Genomic DNA, 21979 nt, shown 5'->3' on the forward strand with positions numbered 1-21979 from the left:
CATTGGCCTTGGGTGGCAGATGGGGCAGCTTCCTTATTAGAAAGAAAAAGGATAAAATGGATGCAGATGTAAGTAACTGACGTGTTTGGATTAAAAAGAGGAGAGATTTGCTCTCTGATGACCTCTGTTTTCTGTATAAAGTAGGTGGAGAGTTTGGGGTAAGAGGTGTTAAAAAGTGAAAAACAGACACATAAACAAAAAACCAAAAACCAGGTAGAATTTCAGGACAGTGTTGATGATCAGTTTATAGTTATACATGTCTTCTCTGAGACATGACTGTCCCAGTAGCCCTCAACTATTTGAGTGCTGGCCTAGAGGAAGAGGAACACTGGGTGTGCTCCGGTTGAGGTTTTGCCCAACAGGATGCAAAAAAAAAGGGAGTTTAGGGTGTTAATAAGCATTATTACTAAACCAAATTATCATGCAACGTAAGCTGGGTATGAAAGGAAATGGGTTGGTGGGTTTCAAGAAAGTAGAAAGGTAATGGAACAGAAGTTGCAAGGACTGAGAAGTTCACTCCGTCGGCCTGAAGGGAAAGCAGTTGTGGTCCAAGAGGGGGATGCTCCCATGTGCAAGTTTAGAGGAGGGCATTTGTGGGTAATGTGATGACGAGGTACGAGTGTGAACTGATGGCAATGGGCAGTGGAGAAAGTGATGGCTAATGGGATTGGAAGTCACTTTTCAGCATTAAGGGCAGTTCGCTCAAGAAGCAGAAGAATTTCCTAACAGCCTTTGCCCCCAATACTCTGCTATAGTTAACGCTGGGCGCTCAGAGAGCAAGGGAATCATTTTTTTAAGATCTTTCCTAGGCAGCAATACACACAGAAAATAATGTTGTCACCTTGAACTTTCAGATCTGCCTGGATAGCTCATGCACTATTCTTCATATGACATTCTTATAATGCAAAAAAGGGGACAGATATTAAGAACAATGGGACAGAAAGCCTATAGTTTATTAAAATAGGGTTCCCAGAAGTTAAGTGACTCCAATTTGTCTTTTCAAGCTTAGAAAGAGCCAGCCCAGAGACGCCTCGAACAAGGAAGCAAGCCAGGACACACAGAGCCTAGTGCAGCATCCTGATTCATAATTCTTCCTCCCAGTTGGCAGCCCCCTCCTGAAAGGAAGAAAGGCTGAGCAGAGAGCAGTGCAGGCCCGGGGCAGCTGCTCTAACAGGTTTCCATCCCCCAGAGCCATGGACCAACTCCACTGCCAGGTTGCTCAGGAGTGCTGGGGCTGCGATGCAGTTACTCAGTAGGGTTCGGAGCCTCCTACAGGGCTGTTCATGGCCTCCCTGTTCCTGGGCTGGTGTGGGCCTCAGGCTGATGTGGCACCAGGGAGGTAGGGTGCTCAGCCGGATCACGCCAAACACACCCTTATCTCCTCTCCTCCTTCCACTAAGCCTTGCTCTCCAATCAACCTTCTATCTCCTCCTTGCTCAGCGGGAAGGTCACCCCACTTTGTTCTCTGCTTTCTGCCACAACTCAAGTTCACGTACACCCATGGGTCTCTTCTTAAGGTTCAGTTGGCAACAAGGCACAAGGAGAATCAAGAAACCCTCTGCAGAGTATCTGTCATCATTTCTTTTCAACAATATTCATAGCACAGTGCTATGGGCCAAACACTGAGCCCAGTGGTAGAGAACAGAACAAATAAAAACACTCATCTTTTATTTTCACTGGCTGAGGACAACTGAATTAGACGAAATTGAAGCAAAATAAAAGAAAAAACACAAATGACACATTTAAATATTACAATATTGTTATTATAAACACAAAGCGTTAGTCAAGGGCTTTAGAAATGAAATGCTGCTTTTAGGTTAAATAAAAATTTGCAATGGGACCTTCAAGGCCCAGGGAGATGAGTAATTCTGCGGTGGGGGCTTCTAGAAGGAGGGGCTGATGATCCTCAGGGCCCATTACTACCTGAGACATACATCATAGATAAGCTCCAAAATCTCTTACCTCACACACTCCCTGAAGACCAAGGAACACCTTGCAAACACTAACGCGCTCTCATTAGTTTTTATTATTAATCGATAGATGTATCAACCCACAGGGTTATCATCTACTATACATCATGAACTATAGACATAATTTGTCTTAGTGAGATTTAACAACATAGTAAATATTCTTCAAATCATTTTAGAACAAGGATTATTCCACCTGGAAATACTCTAAATGTACTTCAAACACTCAACCAGACAGAGGCTCATTTTCTGATGAGTTTACACCACCTACTTGTAACAACTCCTCTTATTCAGGGAAATACTAACTCAGCTCTATTTTGTCACTGATAACCCAGAATCCCAGGGCTCAGTCTGGTTTTAAGGGACATATAAAAGCTTGTCAATAAGAAAAACATTCTATATAGAGAAAAGGCAACTATACATTTCTATCTCATTTACAAGGGCCAAGCTCGGTCTGGATACCAGCTTAATTTTTCCATTGCTCCCATTAAGTAAATCCACTGAGATCATATCTGGAATTAGCATGGTTTCAGGATCTGGGCAATATTAGGTCCTACAAAGTTCTAGCTACAGAAGGCAGATCTGAAAAATTTAAAGGGGAAAAAAGAGGATATTAATATGATTCCAGGGTAGGTGGGGTGGAAGACATAGGTAGGTCTTCTAATTAATGAGTAGTTACTATTTTATAAACACTTTCACAAATATAGTATTGGTTTCTTAAATAATTTTTATCTCCTTTAATTGAAAACTTTCAATGGCACAAATTTTTATACTATTTTCAAATTTCAAATTATATATGGGTTTTAAATGTCATTTGCAAAGTTTAAACTATGTTTGAAAGTGCAAAGGAAAAAGTAAGACTTACTCATATCCATATTTTCCAGATATATCTATCACCATTTCTGCTCCCAGCTTATTCTGAGACTGTTCAAATGAAAGTTCCTTCCAAATGAACTCAATACTTGCAATGTTTCCAATGTTAATGTCTGCGTCAATTAAATTTGTATAAGTCATGCCTGGCTTCAGTGTTCCACTGTAAAGAGAAAAATAAACTCATAAGCTTGCACCGGGTATTCACAAGGCTGAAGTTGAAGACAACATCTCTGTGTACCATGGAAGAGAAAATTTCATTTTCTGGCATTTGCTTATAGGAGATTTATTCTTTCCATTCACTTTGGTCAGCCTCTCAGAACAGCATGATTCTGAAGCTTGAAAAAAGGGTTAGGTAAATGGGAAGCTTGACTAGGTGATTTTTAGGGGATGAGTACTCCATAATAAAAGATCTGGTCTTGGCTTTGTGGCATCAGAAACTAGATTTTATTGACACCAGGAAATGATCAAACTACCAATGATAGACTAAATTCACACAAAACTCATATAAGAACTAGAAGCCTGTTTATCAGCTCACAATGGAGAAATGCTTCCTTTTTATTAACCAAAATGTTCTCCTACCCTTTCCCTGGTACCTTCTTCATCTGTATGAAAAGAATTGGGTAACCAAACTAATGATAAAAATGATGTTTTGGTGAGTGTGGAAATAGAGCAGAGAGAAGTAGATTATCTTGAGACATAAGGCATATTTTATGCATGCCAAAAGTAGACCAGATGAGATTTCTCTATTGCTGCTATTTCCTTATTCCTTTGCTAATGTATTGTCTGTCTCCTCTAACTGGAAGGTAAGCTCCATGAGAGTAGGACCTGTGTCTGTTTCTCCGGCAGTTAGAACAATTCCCGGTATATAATAGGCATTTGAACGTTTGAACGAATGAATGTTGCTATTCTTAGGGCCTTATTCCATTACATGTAAAATTAATTGATTTAATTACCAGAAGACAACTTTTCTTCCAGATTATTGGGGTAATTTCCCTGTTGCCCCATGAACTGCCTTCACACAGTGCACACACAGTGCAGCTCTTCATGACAGTGTCATTGAAAGCCCAAATAACTAAAATATAATCTACGGTGATGCCAGACTCTTAAACGTTGACCGAAGAGTGGGAATAGACTAGCATACAAATTCATTTAGTGGCTTCATTTCAAGATAAGACATCTACTGTGGACCTGAAATGCTTAATTATTCTTAAAAAAGAGGACTGGATAACTATGCAAGGACATTACAAATAGCTTCTTTAGACATTAGCAAAAGAAGTATAGAGATGTCAAAACATTGTCACAAATCTTAGAAGGGGCAGGAACTGCACCTTTCTCTCCACCTGCCCCACGTCAGCTGCCTTTGGGCAGGACACAAAGCCCACAGCCTTAGGCAGCGAGTGTACTGTGGGCCTCAGAGCCACAGACACAAGATGGTGTTGAACTCTTCTCAGAGGAATAGCTTAGTGGAGATATGAAAAGCAAGTGGATATGAGACATGCTAAGACACGGAAGGGTATTTGGAACATGGAACAGCATGGATAAAGTCAGGAAGGGAGAAAAGGGGGGGATCTATTTAATGCTGGGTGGAGTAATCAGGGTAACGTGGCTGAGCTGAAGATGAACGAAGCCAAACGGCAGGAGGCAGGGCTAGAAGCCACGGGCTGGAGCCTGTGCATGAACCAGAATCAAGACAATCACTGACCGTACCCATCTTTAGAGGCAGGTGCGCCAAGGTGAGATGATGAGCACAGATGCTGCCAGAGCGGTTGATCCGAAGCAGCCCTCAACGGACAACCATAAAATCCCTGCTTTTTGTGCCTTTGCCCAGTATTTGAAGATGACGGAACTCACAGAGGCAATGCATCTAATCCGTTCATCAGTTTGCACAACGCTAACCTCTAATTAGTATGTATAATGTTAATTCTGAAATGATTGTCAAATTAAGCAATGAAAATGAAAGATGTAATACAAAAATGCTAAAGCTGATCAAAGAAAATATTAAGGAAAATTCAAGATAATAGGGGACTTCAGTCCAACGTGCACAGTGAATGTCTCTACTGAATTATTCCTACCTTTGACTGTCCCAGCATATAGCATATACCTGTGGGTACTACTTAGAAAGCTTATTAGGAATTTGGCAATTTATATAAATGTCTTAATTTGTATGGAATCTATAAAAATAAAAGAGATCTACCCAAATTTGTATAACACTAATGGACTGGATTAAAAATATATTTTGTTTCCTGTCAATTTTTTCCCCTTGCTTTAGATCTGTATTTTCATGTTATCAATTTCCTAACATTTTCTGTTTGTAGCTGGAACTGTAGATATTATTATTTCTATTTTATATTTGGAAAATATAAAGTAAAAAGAAAAGATAGCTGGTGGTATTGTAGGAAAAGAAAAGACTGAGCCTTACTGAGCCAGATGAACTAAGAACTGAGTGCAGCACTGTTACCTGCCAGGTCCTCGTCCTTACCTACCTGACAACCCCAAACTCCCCTGTCTTCTCTGTTGTTCCACCTACATGGAGAAACATGCTTCCTTGAGTGACATTGTTTCCATCAAGTTTGACAGACACTTTGTGCCTCCAACCTGGAAATAAAGAGAAAGAAGGGTTATAACACACGGAAAGCATGACATCCTGGCCACTTTAATGTAAATACAACTTTCAAGGTTAAAGTGGAACAGGGCTGTTCACGTCCATGAAAAAATACAACTTTATATAGCTCGAGTGAATTTGGTGAGAAATTATATTTTAAAAAACATATAAACGTTCACATTTTGATTTTGTAAATGTAAATAGCTTAACAATATTTTTTAAAGAAAATTCTTTAATTTTCCAGACATTTTTATAACTTTAAGAAAATGTGTGGTCTTTTCTCATCCATTAAATTTGTAATCTGTGGCATGTATGCTTTCTGTAGCCAAGTTTTAATTTGCCATAGTTTGACAACTAATCCAGAAAAAAATCTAGAAAACCTATTGAGCAATAAGGTCTGTGCTTTTTTTTTTTTTTTTTTTTTTGCGGTATGTGGGCCTCCCATGTTGTGGAGCACAGGCTCCGGACGCGTAGGCTCAATGGCCATGGCTCACGGGCCCAGCTGCTCTGCGGACCGGGGCACGAACCTGTGTCCCCTGCATTGGCAGGCGGACTCTCAACCACTGCGCCACCAGGGAAGCCCAGGTCTGTGCTTTTAAAATGACTTAGAGGCAAAGTAAACTGTCCCTTCCTCTCCTGCAGGGCTATGTACTAGGAATGCCCAGCCAATACAGGTCTGGGTCAGCACAAAGCCTGTCAATAGGATAAAGCCCTTGCAAATGGTCAAGTGTAACTAAAAAAAAATCTAGAGCTAAACAGATCTTTTATTCTGAATTCTGAAATTGTTGTATGCTTAATAACACAGAAAAAAATGCAATTCTTCATAAAATTGTCTGAAAAGCCTCTGAAAGGGGAAAAATTTTACTAGAGAGAATTTTCAATCTGTGAATTAATCATTGCCAAAGAGCTCCCTTTCCCTCCTCAGCCCATTCCACTGCCGTATGGCTCCCACCGTCACCTCTCCACTGAAACCCCAAACTCAGCAATGACGGAATTGGTGGCTCACCCCTAGAGCCCCTTTGGGCCCCTGTCTCATCTGACCTTTTAGCATATTTGGTGCAGTGAATCCCTCCCTTCCTCATCATCTTTCTTGCCCTAGCTCCCACACAGCTTTGTATTTTCTCTCTATTCATTCCTCAGTCTCCTTCACAGGGGCCTCTTTCTCTGCTCTCTTTCTTCTCAGTTGACACAGTCTTCTTGGGTAATTACATTGTCTACTTTCATAGCTTAGATTACTGTCTAAATGCTTAAATCTGTAACCGTAGACCACATCTCCAGAGGCCGAGACCCATATCTAACTGTACACGCCCAAGTCCTAAGGGCATCTCAGACCTAACATGTTAGAAACTGAGCCATCAACTTACTCCAAACCAGCCTCTCTGCCTGTGTTACCAAGTTCAGCAAACGGCACATCATCCACCCACCTAGAATCATCCTTGACTTCTCCATTTTCTGCATCCCTCAAATCCATTCACCCAGTTCCTTTTTGCTTCTACCTGCCCAAAGATAAAGCCCAAACCTCCCACATGGAGCACAGTTTCATTATTTGATCCAATTTTCCTCTCCCACCTTTGTCTCGTGTTACCCTCCTCCTGGTCTCTACAATCCAAGCAGGGGGATCTTCTTTCAGTTCCAGCTCTCTCTTACCTCCAGGCATTTTCATATGCAGTTCCTTCTACCTGGAATACTCCATTTCCTTCTCCCTCTTACTCACTTTTCAGGAGTCAGCTTGGAAATCACCTCCCCTCAGAAGGCTCCCCTGAGCTGGTTGCAGAAGTTCCTCCTTTGAAAATCTCCCAAAAGAAAGTTTATTACTCAGGATTGAAACTGATTTTTTTTTTTTTTGCTTTCCCCCGGCCTAAACTCACTGCATTGTTCTTCACTGCATCCTCGGAGTCTGGCCCAATGCCCACTTATTTAGTAGACACTCAGTAAAAACTGTTGAATTTTAGAAGATAAGTGCCTTAAAGCATTACAATAAAATTCAGCTACAATACTTACGGGAAAATGGGGAAAGAGTCCCTGTGTTTAAAACATAATACGATCTATTAGGCTTCATTTTTTTGAGGTGAAATCTATCAGCAAAATGACCCATCATTGGGCAACCTTCCTTGTGACAACGGAAGCAATTTCCCTGGTGACAGAAAATAAGAGGTAATTAGAAATGTTCTTCAATAAACTCAGGATGTATTATTAAACTATCAGAAAATTTTGGAATCTAAATAAAGTATATATGCATTTAAAAATGACTAAGTTGCCTAACAGACCATCCTGCCTGTTTGCAAAAACAAAACTTAATAAAACAAAAACAACTGAGGGAAAAGAAAAAGTGCCTGTTAGAAAAATTAGTAAATGATATGAATAAACAATCCACAGAAGAGGAAACTCAAATAGTCAATGATTATGTAAAAAGATACTCAGTCTTACCAGTTGTCAGGAACATGCTAATTAAAGCAACATACAATTTCATACTCAGCAGATTCACAAAAATTAAGACAATCGGCAATACCAAGTATGGGTAAGACATGGAGTGGGGAATTCTCATTTGCTTCTTATGGGAATATAAATTAACAGACATTGCAGACAGACATTTGGTAATGTCTAATAAAGATGGAAATGCACATAATGCTTTGACAATTTCACTTCTATTATATGTCATAAAGAAACTTCTACACAAGCACATAAGGCGATATGCAAAGGTGTTCATTGCAAAATCGCTTTTAATAAGAAAAACTGCAAACAACCAAAATGCACATTAGCAGGGGAATGAATAAATAAATTGTGGCAGATTCCTACAAAATAAATACAATAGGTCTATAAACATCAATGCAGATCTTAAATTTATAAAATTTAATTTAAAAACAAATTCAGAAAGATACAGTATGATACTATTTATATGATATATGTATACTGATTTGCTTCAAAGTCTGCCTTAGGGAAGGGCATTAAGGAAATGTAAGGTACTTCAATTTTATCTGTATGTGTTAAAATCTAAAGCAAAACTAACAAAATATTAACTTAAAAAAATCTGGGTAGCAGTGTTGGAGTATTTGCTATTTTAGGTTTTGAACTTTTCAATTTTTAAACCATGGACACTTAGGCTAGGACTATAGTAAAACACCCCATTTAAAACTCCATTTTTAATGAATAAAAATACTAACAAAATAACAGGGGCTCATATGTATTGAGTGCTTACCATGTGCAAGGCACTGTTTGAAGCACTTTATATGCATTTAGGTCAATTACTCCTTACAAAGTCCCTTATTATTATAATGCTTTCACTTTCCTTATTTAGCAGATCAGGAAACTAAAGCCCAGAGAAGTAAACAGTCTGTCCAGTGTTGCACGTCTATCAAGTGATGGAGCAAAAATGTGAATCAGACAGCCTGGCACTAAAACCCCTCCTTATTTTATTTTATTTATTTTTTAAAATTTCATCTCATTTTTTATGACTGTTGGGTAAAAGTACAATAAAACATTTCAAGGAAATTGACTTGATGTTCTCTAGTTTGTTGCCATGATCGGCATCCATGTGGCACAGGAGCCTGTGGTTCTCCAGTTTAGCAGATTGAACCCCACTAACTCTGAATCCACTGTGACTCTGAGAACCTGCTTCCTTCCACCTGCCTTTGGTGTCGTAAATGTCAGCATCCATTGAGCCATTCAGAGCAGCATCTGGAGCTTGAAGAAGGTTTTGAGGAAGTGCCAGTGGTTGGATGGCAAGCTTTCCAAGAACAGCAGTTCACCAGCCACAATATGAGTAAGGACAACTTGCTCAGGAAACTGAGAAGACAGCCTGAGGGCTCACTCACCTTGCTCTGTAAAAGGAGGGAAATGCTTATTCCTGTCCCAACACTGTACTTATTCACAAAATGCTATCACAACACACTTCGGCTGGAAACCCCACATTTTTCTTCCCTGATAAAACAGGGGGTAGGTGTCTTTAACGCACAAGCAGCAAAACCTTTCCACTTCCCGCTACAAAATGGATTTTCTTTCTCCTTTTTTCACAACGATAACCAAATGAAAAATAGGTTCAGCTCAGATCTGGGACCACGTGCTTTCTGACTCAAGCAAAATCAGATTTGGCATTTTATAATGTATTGAACTGCATGGATCTCCTGTGAGCTATCTACGTCTCAGCTCTGCTCTGTATAAATAATTAAATTTTAATAAAAATAATTTTCATGTTCCAAGTAAATGGTAATATGTTTCATTGTAGCTATGGATTGGTTCAGGCTTCTCGGGGCATCTTTGAGGATGACATTTAAAATATATACACGCAAAAATTTTTGCCCTTTTAGATAGTAGCATCTAATTATGGCAGAACAAATGGCCAAAACAGCAAAATTGGATATAATTCAAAAGAGCCATAACAACCTGAATACAAATAGTTGGTTTAGTTATTTAAGCCCTCCAGCAACCCCAGTTACTGTTCAGTACTCAGCACAGAAAGAATCTATTATTTCCCAAAATGGCAGATGCATTTTTTTTGCTACATACTCAATGCTCTAATTTTTAGTCGGCTGATCATGCTTCAAAAAATGACTTGCTAATTAAATTACACTGCAAAACGTTTTACTCACTGCTTTGAAAGATTTGTAGGATCTACAAGGATAAGCAATAAATGCATCGGGATTGAGAATGCTTTCAGCATAAAAGCGATGACTTCGGGCATGGTTGCAATCAAAGAAGGAAAACACTTCTGTGAAAACAATTTCCAATTAACTGATACTATGAACCATTTCTTAGAAAAAGTAATTTTAAATGATAGTTTTTTGACTTGGGTCTAGGTCACCAGACCTTGTGTGTAGGCTTGGATATTCCACATTTATCAATATTACATATCATTTTCTTGTACGAAAGAATTCGTGTGACTCTAAAGGGACATTCAATCAGGATAAATAAACAAATGCAAATGTAGGTGACTGTGCTCTGACACTAATATCCCCAACACTTCCCAGATCTCTGATGTAAGCACTTAGAGCTCTGAGTATCATGGTGCACATAGCATCTCCGCCTTAGACCAATTAATTCTCCGTATCCCTGTTTCTGCAGGAGTGACTGAACTCCCTCCTATTCAGTCATAGAACAGCCAGCAAGGTTAACCAGTGCACACCTTCAGCTGAGCTTCCAGGTGAGACAGGTGGGAGGTATTGTAAAGAATGCTACAGACAAATTAGTTTTGCCATTGTCAGGCATAACATTACTGCTACTAATAGGATTATTGCAATAATACATAAAAGTTCTAAGTACATTTGTGCATTCTCAAGTTATCATAGCATTCCAGTCATTTATACTCTCTTTTCCTTACATAAAAATGTTTTTACTCTTTGACATGGACTATTCTTCCAATGACCTACCCAGCTTGGCTGACTTTTGAGAAACCAGAGTTTGGTTTTAGTGTATGTGGTAAGTCACTTATCTATAACTGTGGCCTCCAAAGAGTCACTCCTTCCTGGGTCCTCACCCCTTTGCAATATCTTGTTACTCTTCTTCCCTTCAGGAGATGGAGTTGTTTTGGTTTTTTTTTTTTTCCCTTCTGGGTTGGGGTTACAGGCTAGTCTTGTGACTTCTTTGACCAATAGGAACTGACACTGTGTGAGTCAGTGGAGGAACTGACACTGTGCAAGTTCCAGGGCCTTGGTCTTCAGAGACCTTCCAGCATCTACTCTTGCTTTCTTGGAACCCAGCCTCCATGTTAAGAAATCCAGGTTAACTGGCCGGGGAGAGAAGCTCTGAAGGATAACAGACCACTTAGAGAGGAGAGCTAGTACCAAGACCCCAGACGTGGAAGGCCATCTTGGACCTTCCCACTCAGCTTAGCCCAGCCCAGCTCCCAGCTGGATGCAATCACATGCATTCGTCCAATGGACACATCACAAAGCAGAATCTCGGCAGAACTCTGCCTGCATCTTGAGGCTTAGAATCATGGGCAATAAAACCAATATTCTCTTAAGCCACTATGGTTCATTATGCAATAGATAACTGAGGCAGCATAATTTCAGAAATGCAACATAGCAGAGATAAAGAATTGGCATCGTTTTTTTAAAAGGAGGACTTCTCTTACATCAGGTTTCTTTACATACAGATTTATATTCATAATTAATTGTGATTTAGACAAGACGGTTCATTAGAATATTGGGAGCTATGAATTTTAAAAGTAAATGGTTTCTTAGTAATAAATATAATGTAACAGAATATCTTGAAGCTTAAAAGTCATCTAAAACTTAACATGAATGATAAATGTGCTCTTAATCCAATAAAGTTGTAGGAATTATATCTCAAAATGATAGCTTATGATAAATGTATGTTTTATTTGAATTCATTCTTTTACAGAATTTAAAGTGCTCAGTATATAACACTTAATATAGTTATGTAAAGGAGTCTTATGATCTATATTTTATCCTAATAGAACTAATTTTAAATCATAATATGGCAAATAACGAGAGAGATAAGTTTTATAATGGGCCTTTTCTGAATGAGTTTCGCTTACCTGCACTAGGTCAAATTGGCTTTAATTCTCATTTTGAGTATCCATAGTTTCACCAGTTTTTTTTTTTAAGTAGTCATTGCAAACAGATATTTCTAATTACATTTACTCTTTCAGAACGGCTATTAAAACTTTGTAACTTATCTCTAGTGAAGAGGAAAGTCGAGTTACTCTCAATGTCACGATCTGTGTGTCTTTCCTCTACAACAGCCAAATGGAAGATAAAATAATTACATCATCTAGCTATTCTGACCACATGGGATCAGGTGATGGGATATTTAGAATCCTCCAGATATTTATTATGTCATCATACGTTATATTACTGTGCATTATTATATGTTATGTATGACATAGTTCATTATTTACATGATGATGATATGTAGAGATAGGGAGAATGGAACTCCCAAATAATAACTTTTTGGTGTCTTATAACTAAGTGCCTTATAGATATTATTATTATTATTATTAGAAACCACTTTAAAAGGTTAAATATTATTTGTTTAATTTGTGATTAATTTAATTTGTGACTCACAGTGGTTCTGTTAAAAAGCAAGTCAAACCATGTCCCTCTCTGCTCAAAATCCTCCCATGGCTCCCCCTCACTTGAGTAAAAGCTGAAGTTTTACTACAGTCCATAAGGTGCTGTATTATCTCCCTCTGCCCTGTTCCTTCTCTAACTTAACATCCTACTACTCTCCTGTCTTTCACTTCATTTCAGCCACAACAGGCTCCTCACTGCCATGAACTTCACAGGCTCCTGCCCCAGGCCCTTTGCATTTGCTATTCCCACCCCTCAGCCTGGAATACCTAACTGGCTAACTCCTTCAGGTCACCTTTTCAGTAAGGACTTCCTGGCCACCCTATCAAAAATCTCCTTCCCCTACGTCACCCCCACTGTCACCAACGCATCATATTCCCATTACATGCTTTGTTTTGTCTCTTAGCACTTATTCTATTTTTGTTTTTCTAGCAAATTAGAATATTAGCTCCATCAGGGAGGGACTTCTGTCTTTTGTATGCGTTCCTACATCTGCTATTCCTAGAATAATGCTTGGCATATAGTAAGCACTCAATACATATTTGTTGGATGAATACATCCTCCTTGTTCCTACTGAGTGAGTACAACATGCTAGACATTCTGTTAGACCCTGGGGTTGCAGAGGTAACGAAGACGTGGACCCTGACTTTGCAGATCTCACAACTGCTGGGAACTTCATACATGCAACTGTGTTTTGGGCGAAAACATATTTTTATATTATATTATATTATATTATATTATATACAAAAGGACATGGATTCTATCCAAGCAGGGAGCTCACTGAATTTATAACAGCAGTCCTCATATTTTAGAAAGTATTTAGTTTCCTTGTAAATACTGAGATCAAATTTAAATAAAGGTGTAATTAAATCTTCACATCTTGGCATGTGCTTCCCTCCATTTGGGTAAAAGTCAAGGTGGCCACAAGCATTAATAGTTCCAACACCTGAAATTTAAAAAAGCAGGATAAACGCTTCTAAAATTCTCCTCCATGTTTCAGTGTAGTTTCAGTTTGTGTTAAAAACTTACCAAGCTCGAAGAGGAAGCGAACTTCATTTGTATGAATAACATCAACAGAGTTGGCATCTGAGGGGTCCAGCCTGACTTCATTTGGAGTGCTGTGGAAACCTGGCCCAGTTGGGTCCAACCCTAGGAAAAAGCATAATGTGTATTAAACTAAGACATACAAAAGTACATTGATAGTACATGGATAGTGTTATTTTGGAAGGATAGATGGTGAATGCAAGGTATTCTTTCTTATATGATTTATGTAGGTCAAACACCACTCAGCTTGAGGGTCAGATACATAAACTGTAGGGTCTGTTTACATTTATAAATTCAGGGTCTGTATATACTGCAATGTCGGATTCCTACACACAAGTGAGGCTGTGTCTAGACAATGCCAAAGTAGCTAACGGAGTCAGAAAAGTCAAGGTGGCTATTCTAGGATCTGTACATGCAATATCATACATATAACTAAGGTTACGGATTGTAGACCATCTTAAAAGTAACATTTATATGTAAAAATATAAAAATAAAAGATGAGAGCTCTTCAAAATGTAAAGATGGATCTCAAAGCAACACAGTTAAAATAATAGAATCATAGTCCTCAGCTAAGGCTCACTTAGTTCCATTCATTATAAGAAAAACAAAAGCCCGAAGCCCAGGGAAGTGAAGGGACTTGACAAGGCCATCATATGTTAGGTGCAAAATGGACCAGGAGCCTGGTGGCCAGACTCTCAACCCATTGTCTGCTGTTCAAATGTCTACTAAAACAAAGGTAAGATATCTAGGGTCCTTAAAATGTTATGATCATTCACATAACTCATTTACACGTTTGACAGTTATTTATCAAGCACTTACTATGTGCCAGGAACAGGGTTCAGCACCTGGGTACAAGGAGTAAGGTCTAGCCTTGTCCTCAAGGAGCTTTCTGTTTGGTGGGGAAGGCACTACAATGCAGTGTGCTCAATGCTGAGACAGGTGAGCACAGGTGTTAGGCAAGTACAGAGAAGCAACACGTAACCCAATTTTGGGAAACTAGGACATGCGTCTGCTGGAGATGAGAAATACAAGCAGAGATGTGAGGGAACAGAAGGCCAGCCAGGGTGAAGATGGGGTCAGCAGCATCCTGGGAAGAGGACAGAGAATATACGTGACCATCAGGCGAGAGGGTTAACCACATTTGGGAAACCGTAACTAGCTTTCAAGGGCTGGTGCACAGAGTTTTAGAATTTGGTGAAAGATGAAGATAGCATTTAAGCAGGAGCCAGATGCGACCTGAGCCACGATGAGTTTGGACATGACTTGGTTGTCGATGGGCAGCTCTTACAAGTTTGCAGAAGGGGAGATTTACGGTCAGATTTGTATTTTAGCAAAGTCTCTTTGCTGTTAAGTGGAGAGCGGGCCCCAGAGTGGAGAGGACTCAGAGCTGAGCTGCAGCTGGCCTTTGGGGAAATGCGGCATGAGTGAGAAACGAAAGTGCCGCAGTTGTGGGTGTGCATTACTCAGCGCAACAGCCTGTCATACGATTCAGGTTTTGTTTCTATTTTTCTGGTTAATATAAGCATGGAGAGAGAAATGACAGAATGAGAAGAGGAGAGGAGAGAAGAGGGGGCCTAGGATAGAACCTTGAAGAATACCAACGAGTAAGGGAAGGCGAAAGAAAAGGCACCTGCAAGGGAGCCTGGAAAGAAGCTGTCAGACAAGAACAAAGACAACCAAGAAGATGGGGAACCACAGGAGCCAAGAGGAGAGGGGGTTCCAACAGCACAGAGGGGCCAGCGGGTCAAATTCTGCAGAGGGGCCAAGGAAGGTCAAGACGGGAAAGGTCTGGGAGAGTCCCACTAAAAAGTCAGAGTGCAGGGAAGGGATACAATTAAGTATCATCCTCAAAACCCTAATTCATAGGGTTCACTCTGCAACTTGTTTTTAGACTTAACAGTGTATCCAGGGGCAATATTCAAAATGTTCACAACTGCAATGGCACGGGCCTTAAACAAAGCAGTTCAGCACTGCCAGCTACACTGGGCGAACAGGACCATCATCAGGGCTCTATCTCATTCTGTGTTATTAGTTGGTATGGAACTGCAAAGCATGGAGTGCGTCATAATTCAGTCAACCGTCCCCGACAGTGGATGATCACAGCTTCCATTACTTTGCCACCACAGATAACGCTGCGGTGAACACCCCTTGAACGTGGATTTACACAATCACACTTTGGAAGCGTTTCAGGTTTTGGTTTGGGGGAGTCACATTTTCTCCTGTCTTACATTTGCTTCTGAGACTCCGTTTGGCATTCAGATACTTGACATTTTGTGCATAAACAAATATGTAAACAAACCCAAGGCCCATCTGCAGGGCTGACTTGCCAGTTATCCTTCCAAGGCCTGGCGTCCTTGACCCGGCTTCCCCAGCCAGATGAGCTCCCAAGCTGCGGCCAATCAAGTGCACTTTGGAAGGGGAATATCCAAATTTTTTCTGATAGGATTTTTTCAAAGGAAAACAGAACAACTATTTTTAAAAGAGCAGTAGAATGGTTGAAATAGGCTTAAAATGAAAAAGGAGCTGACATGTTTCTCCCTCTCACACCCAGGATGGGGACTGGTAAAGTGACAAAGCGACCCCACGTTCAACTACATCCTTATCCAGCTGAAGCAGAGAGCATCAGGTGGGCTGGAGGGATGCCTTCTGTCAGAGTTCTTCTCCCTGTGCTAAGGGGCCTCAGAGTCCTCGGGAGCAGGAAGGAGAACAGCCCAGTGACCACGGCTGTGGCTTCCAGCCTGTGCCCATCCCTCCTGAGACCCAACTCATCCAGCACGCGCCCAACACAGGGCAAAGGCAGCTCACGCCCACGCTATTATCCACCTTGCCTGTGTCTGTCTTCTCCACTTTAAGGCAACTCTAGCAAATGTCTGGGATGACTTTGGCCTTCAGAAAAAGTTTTTAAGAATATTCACAATGAGACTATGTGGCCTGAGAGTTTACACACACACACACGCACAATCAACTTAATGGGGAACAAAGGAGCAAACATTTTTAGTTTCAGCAAAGTTTCAGGCTCTCTTCATAATAGTGAAAATCATGCAGTTGCCTTCACTTGGATAAATCTGTCATTTGATCAAATCTTCTATTTATTTTTTCACCAGTAATGACAGTATTATGTGCTGCATTATGAAGAGTATTTTTACATGTGAATGGCTGCCCCAGAGGCTCCTGTCGTTAGGGGGCCCTGTCCCCCACTGCTGCCACCATTTAAAACCTCTGCTTGCTTTCTTATCTTCCCCTACAGACTGTGTCTGATATTGGTTCTCACCCTCCCCCCCTTCAGCTTTCTCCTCCTCCTTCCCCATCTACCTGTAACCCTATTCCAGGCACCTGCTTGCCCCAGGACTAATCCTGGTATCCTGTGATAAAATGACAGAAGAGGGGGCAGGGAAGAGACTCCTACCTGTTCCTTAGCTGCTCCTTCTGCAGGTCTGGCTCCTGAATTACTCTCGGGGGCTCCAGGCTCCCTCGCCCTAGACCTTCTCCTGCTTTTCACCTTGGGCTTCCGAGGGGGCGAACAATTCACTGAACATTAAAGTCAGCCAACACTTTCCTCTTCAGTTCAGCAAAATCTCCTCCCAGCTTCCTACAAGCCACTCCTATTTATTTCCTGGACCTTTAAGAGCCTGCAGTTCAGGCCCCAAGATCAAGGAAGAAATTCACAAAAGCTTAGGACTGGTTTTTCTCTGAAGAGGCGATGAATCTGATTTTATCCTTTGTGGACAAAGACTCACTCTGAGCTCTTCCTTGTACTGTAGTGTCCCTGACAGAGCGGCAAGGGCAGGCAGAGGAGTGGGGGGCAGACAGAGAAGTGGGTGCAGACAGAGAAGTGGGGTGCAGATAGAGAAGTGGGGGGCAGATAGAGAAGTGGGTGCAGATAGAGAAGTGGGGGGCAGATAAAGTGGGGTGCAGATAGAGAAGTGGGTGCAGACAGAAAAGTGGGTGCAGATAGAGAAGTGGGGTGCAGACAGAGAAGTGGGTGCAGATAGAGAAGTGGGGGCAGATAGAGAAGTGGGTGCAGATAGAGAAGTGGGGGGCAGATAAATTGGAGGGCAGATAGAGAAGTGGGGGCAGACAGAGAAGTGGGTGCAGATAGAGAAGTGGGGGGCAGATAGAGAAGTGGGGGGCAGATAAATTGGGGGGCAGATAGAGAAGTGGGTGCAGATAGAGAAGTGGGGGGCAGATAGAGAAGTGGGGGGCAGATAAATTGGGGGGCAGATAGAGAAGTGGGTGCAGAGAAGTGGGTGCAGACAGAGAAGTGCGTGCAGATAGAGAAGTGGGGGGCAGATAGAGAAGTGGGGGCAGATAAATTGGGGGGCAGATAGAGAAGTGGGTGCAGACAGAGAAGTGCGTGCAGATAGAGAAGTGGGGGGCAGATAGAGAAGTAGGGGCAGAAGAAGGTGAGTATTTGGCTCCCTGACTCTTCTCCAGGCTGTTTCCTAACTGGGCTCAGTGTTCTACGCCACCTTCCCTGACCCACCATCTAAGTGAGGTGCTGGTCCTGTCACGCCCCCTCCCGTTGCCTTGGAATTCTCCACAGTACTGTTTCCACACTTGGCCAGAGCAGAAACACTGTCTCACTCACCATGTACCTTCAGTGCCTAGAACAGAGCCGGGACCACAGCAAGTGCAGAGTGAAATAGTTGTTGGATGGAAGGAGTGAACTCTCCTTAAGAATCTGAAAGCGTCATAAATCTTTAGACTTTACTTCACTGCATTTCACGGTGTGAAATTACTTTCTATTATGGTAGAGCTTTTGGAGAGTTATAAATGTCTCAAAGTATATCCCTCATAAATAGCAAAGTCTGTTTTATTCTTTTAGAAAACGTGTAGGTTAAAGGGTCATGCCTGGACTGGCCCATGGACCTAATTCACTGCCATAGAACCCAGTTTCTGCTGGAAAATGCATTTCACATTCTACACAAATAGCATCCATAAGGCAGAAACAGTTTCTTCTCTATCATTAAGGATAGGTTTACAATGTGATGAAAACGAATGGAGATGGTCCTACACACTGACCGTGGCAGTAACCTTGGGGGGTGGGGAAGGATTTGGTGAGGCGCCTGTGAAGGGACACTGCCACCATGTGGCACTTTGTAGAACCACAGGCACTTCTTTCACAGGAAGTAACTTCCCTTTTTGGCTATCATACACCAATGCTTATTATTTCACGTGTTCAGTATATGTGTAAACTAATAAAAAAGAACATAGAATTACCCCCAAATTCTTGGTGTTATGATACAGAGTCAGTTAAATATAATTTAAAAAAATCAACAGTTCTTACCACAAGAACATCAATACAATAAGCTATCTCAGCACCAACAGCACGGAGATTGCTTACAGCATGGATATATTTCAGCAAACAATTAATCCAGTGTAAATTAATGCAGTTCACATCTTCTACTTTTAGGAACACCTAAAAATATTTATTGTAAGTATTAAAAAGTAAGAATTAAAGAAAATCAAGGTGCCTGAACAACTGATTTCACAATAAGAAATAACATTTGCAGGTATTGAGAACCTACTACATGCTAGGCCCTGTCCTAACCCTTTTACATATACTAACTTAATACTCATTTAAAGAGAAGGAAACCTAGGCACAGATAGGTTAATTAACTTGCCCATGACCACAGAGCTAGTAAATAGAACCATAATATGATTTCAGACAGCCTGACTCTACCACACTATATGGCTTATAAATAATTAATTGCTTACTACGTTAGCAGTCTATTGACCCTGGTATAAAAGAGAGGAAAATTAATTTCATGGAGTGAACTTGGAAATGTTTTCCTTAAAATAAATGAGAAATTTATCACACCACTCAATCTTTTGTCAAAGATGAGAATTTATCAAAGAATAATTATAAAAATCTTCCATCATAATCTGTGTGATTCATAATAAGTGAAAATAAATGGGAAATGGGTAATTCATTTGAGGCCTTGGGACACGGACAATGTGAATAACTGAATGGAGAATTTCCATGAATACATTAGTACCTTGCAAAGTACATTCACATTAAACATAAAGCTTTCATACTAGTGTAAAGAAGCCTTTATTCACATCATACATTGCACGTCTTGCTGCCATTGCCATCTGATTTCCATCCAGGTATGTTGATATGGGTGATCTTGTCTGTTCCGAAGTGTGAGGCTTGGAGAGTTAAATAATTAGCTGCACTGATTTCCTGTTTCAGGTGAAAAGAAATTAAGGTAAAATAATTGAAAATTATTTACTATTTAGTAAAATTATTCTAAATTTGCTCAAAAGTCTTCCTCTAAATTTGATTTTAACAGCCTTCTTTAATACATTTTTATCAAAGAAATAGTTACTGCTACATATTGCAAAAGTACCAAGAAATTATTAATGCATTACAAAGTGCAATATACAAATTTTATCATAAAGGAAATAAACATGTTTGGTTTTGAGGCAATGTTCATAAGACAATGTTGGGTCAGTTTCGATCAGAATTTCAGTAAGCCTTACTTTGGTATAGTATTTTTCAGTTGTCAACATAATTCATGAGAATTATCTTACTGGAGACTTAGAAGCAAGCTGCAAAGGTGGCAGAATAGATTGTCCACCGCACTTTATGGATGAGGAATAGAGGTTAGACTTTCACCACATGAAATACAACAGCTTATTAAAGAGAATTTTATGGGATTATGTTAAATATTGTTTTGTATTTCTTGTACTTTGTTGGATGGTTTTTATAACCAAACTCTCGAAGTCTTATAGAATGCTATGAATTTAAGTGATTTTGTTATTAAAAGAAAAATTAAAAGTCACAAGTATAGGGCTCCCCTGGTGGCGCAGTGGTTGAGAGTCTGCCTGCCGATGCAGGGGACACGGGTTCGTGCCCCGGTCCGGGAAGATCCCACATGCCGCGGAACGGCTGGGCCCGTGAGCCCTGGCCACTGGGCCTGCATGTCCAGAGCCTGTGCTCAGCAACGGGAGAGGCCACAACAGTGAGAGGCCCATGTACCGCAAAAAAAAAAAAAAAAAAAAAAAAAAAGTAAATTCTTGTCTGTGGTCCAAATTTTTATAATTATAACTTTCAACAACTTATGGAGAAGGAAGCAATTCTACAAGTTCATTCATTCCATTCTCCTTTGTTTCTAGTACATGTAGGCACTTAAACAATCAGCTTCAGGCCTGGTTCCCATTCTCTGAAATCCAAGGATCGCCATTACGTATTGCTCTCACTGAGACAGTAAAACTGGTACGTGTATCCCAATATAACAAATATATGTGTTCCCACAACAAACAATGCCAAGAATTCACCGTTGGCACTGATGACTATTTACCTCTAATCAGGTTAAATATTGGATTATTTCATTAACTAGTTCAATTTTATTTATTTATGATCCTATATTTCCGAAATGTCTAGTTGCCACTTTAATGAATTTAAATTTTCTGAGAAAAAGATGACTTAGGGGCAACGTGAAGACAATTGGGTTTTCTCTCTTCACGAGCGAGTCAGTATTTGGGCTGCTATAGACAGAATGACATGCTACTACTTGAGGTTTATTGAATACATACCCTTAAGCTCCTTACATGATAAATCACAGGACACATTTTAACCAAAGCATTTATTTCCCTCTGGTGGATTTTATATTTAAATTTTATGTGACAGTACATGATACAGAAAAGACAACCTAATTTGACATCTGAAGAGAGCTGTATGAGAAAGTACTCTGGACACAGAGAGATAATAGAAATAAAGGGTGTTGGTCTCTGCTTCTCATACCACCACTGGCTAGCTAACCTAGGACAATACACTCTGAATGTGACTCCCTTGTCTATAAAATGAGGAAGTCGAACTTTGTAATATAATATCCTTTGTGGTTCTAAAACAGTCTATGCTTTGAATTTTAAGAGTCATATTCACAGATATTTGTGTAAGTTCTTCTCCTGAGGGGAGGAGGGACCTCTCTCACAATAATTCTGGTGCTGTAACCATAAAACCACCCTAAAGTGATTATTTCTTACCATCTATACTGACTCGGTGTTTACCACAGCCAGGTGCTGACTCTTGGCACCATCCAGAAAGGAACTCTTCTCTTGAGCAGGATATCATGAAGTAATTTTAAGAATGGAGCATGACTGGAATTGCAACTAAAAAAAAAAAAAAAACAAAGCAAAGAACCCGTGTGCTTTGGTGAGTAAAGGAGTTGATTTAGGTCCAGTCAAATCTGAGACCTTGCAGCGGCAAAGGGAAATGAATACCACTGTTGTTTCAAAGAAACCCATCAACTGAGATCAGCTTCCCCACCCCGCCCCAACCCCTCACTGTGGAAGGGAAGAACAAGGGAGCAATAATAAGGAGCTGCTTCACCTTAAAGATGAAGCCCCACCCTTGGGCTGGGAGACTCTGCAGAAAGGAATAGGACCAGCTGACAGAAGTTGAAGAGTTCAATTTAAGGAGCAATTTTCTAATAAGTAGAATGTCCCCAAATTAG

At 40.4% G+C, this 21979-nt stretch overlaps 1 protein-coding gene across 1 annotated transcript; it reads right to left on the reverse strand.

The window, feature by feature from the left end:
- Positions 1-2485: 2485 nt before the first annotated feature.
- On the reverse strand, positions 2486-21615 carry PNLIPRP3 (pancreatic lipase related protein 3). The gene is given in 11 exon segments (XM_030839361.2): positions 2486-2549; positions 2833-3000; positions 5324-5435; positions 7444-7576; positions 10029-10149; positions 13293-13419; positions 13503-13622; positions 15845-15953; positions 18805-18936; positions 19588-19704; positions 21510-21615. Coding segments are annotated over 11 exon segments (1206 nt in total). The 5' UTR covers positions 21513-21615.
- Positions 21616-21979: the final 364 nt, after the last annotated feature.

Source organism: Globicephala melas, chromosome 16 (genome assembly GCF_963455315.2).
Source record: "Globicephala melas chromosome 16, mGloMel1.2, whole genome shotgun sequence".
NCBI classification, from domain to species: Eukaryota; Metazoa; Chordata; class Mammalia; order Artiodactyla; family Delphinidae; genus Globicephala; species Globicephala melas.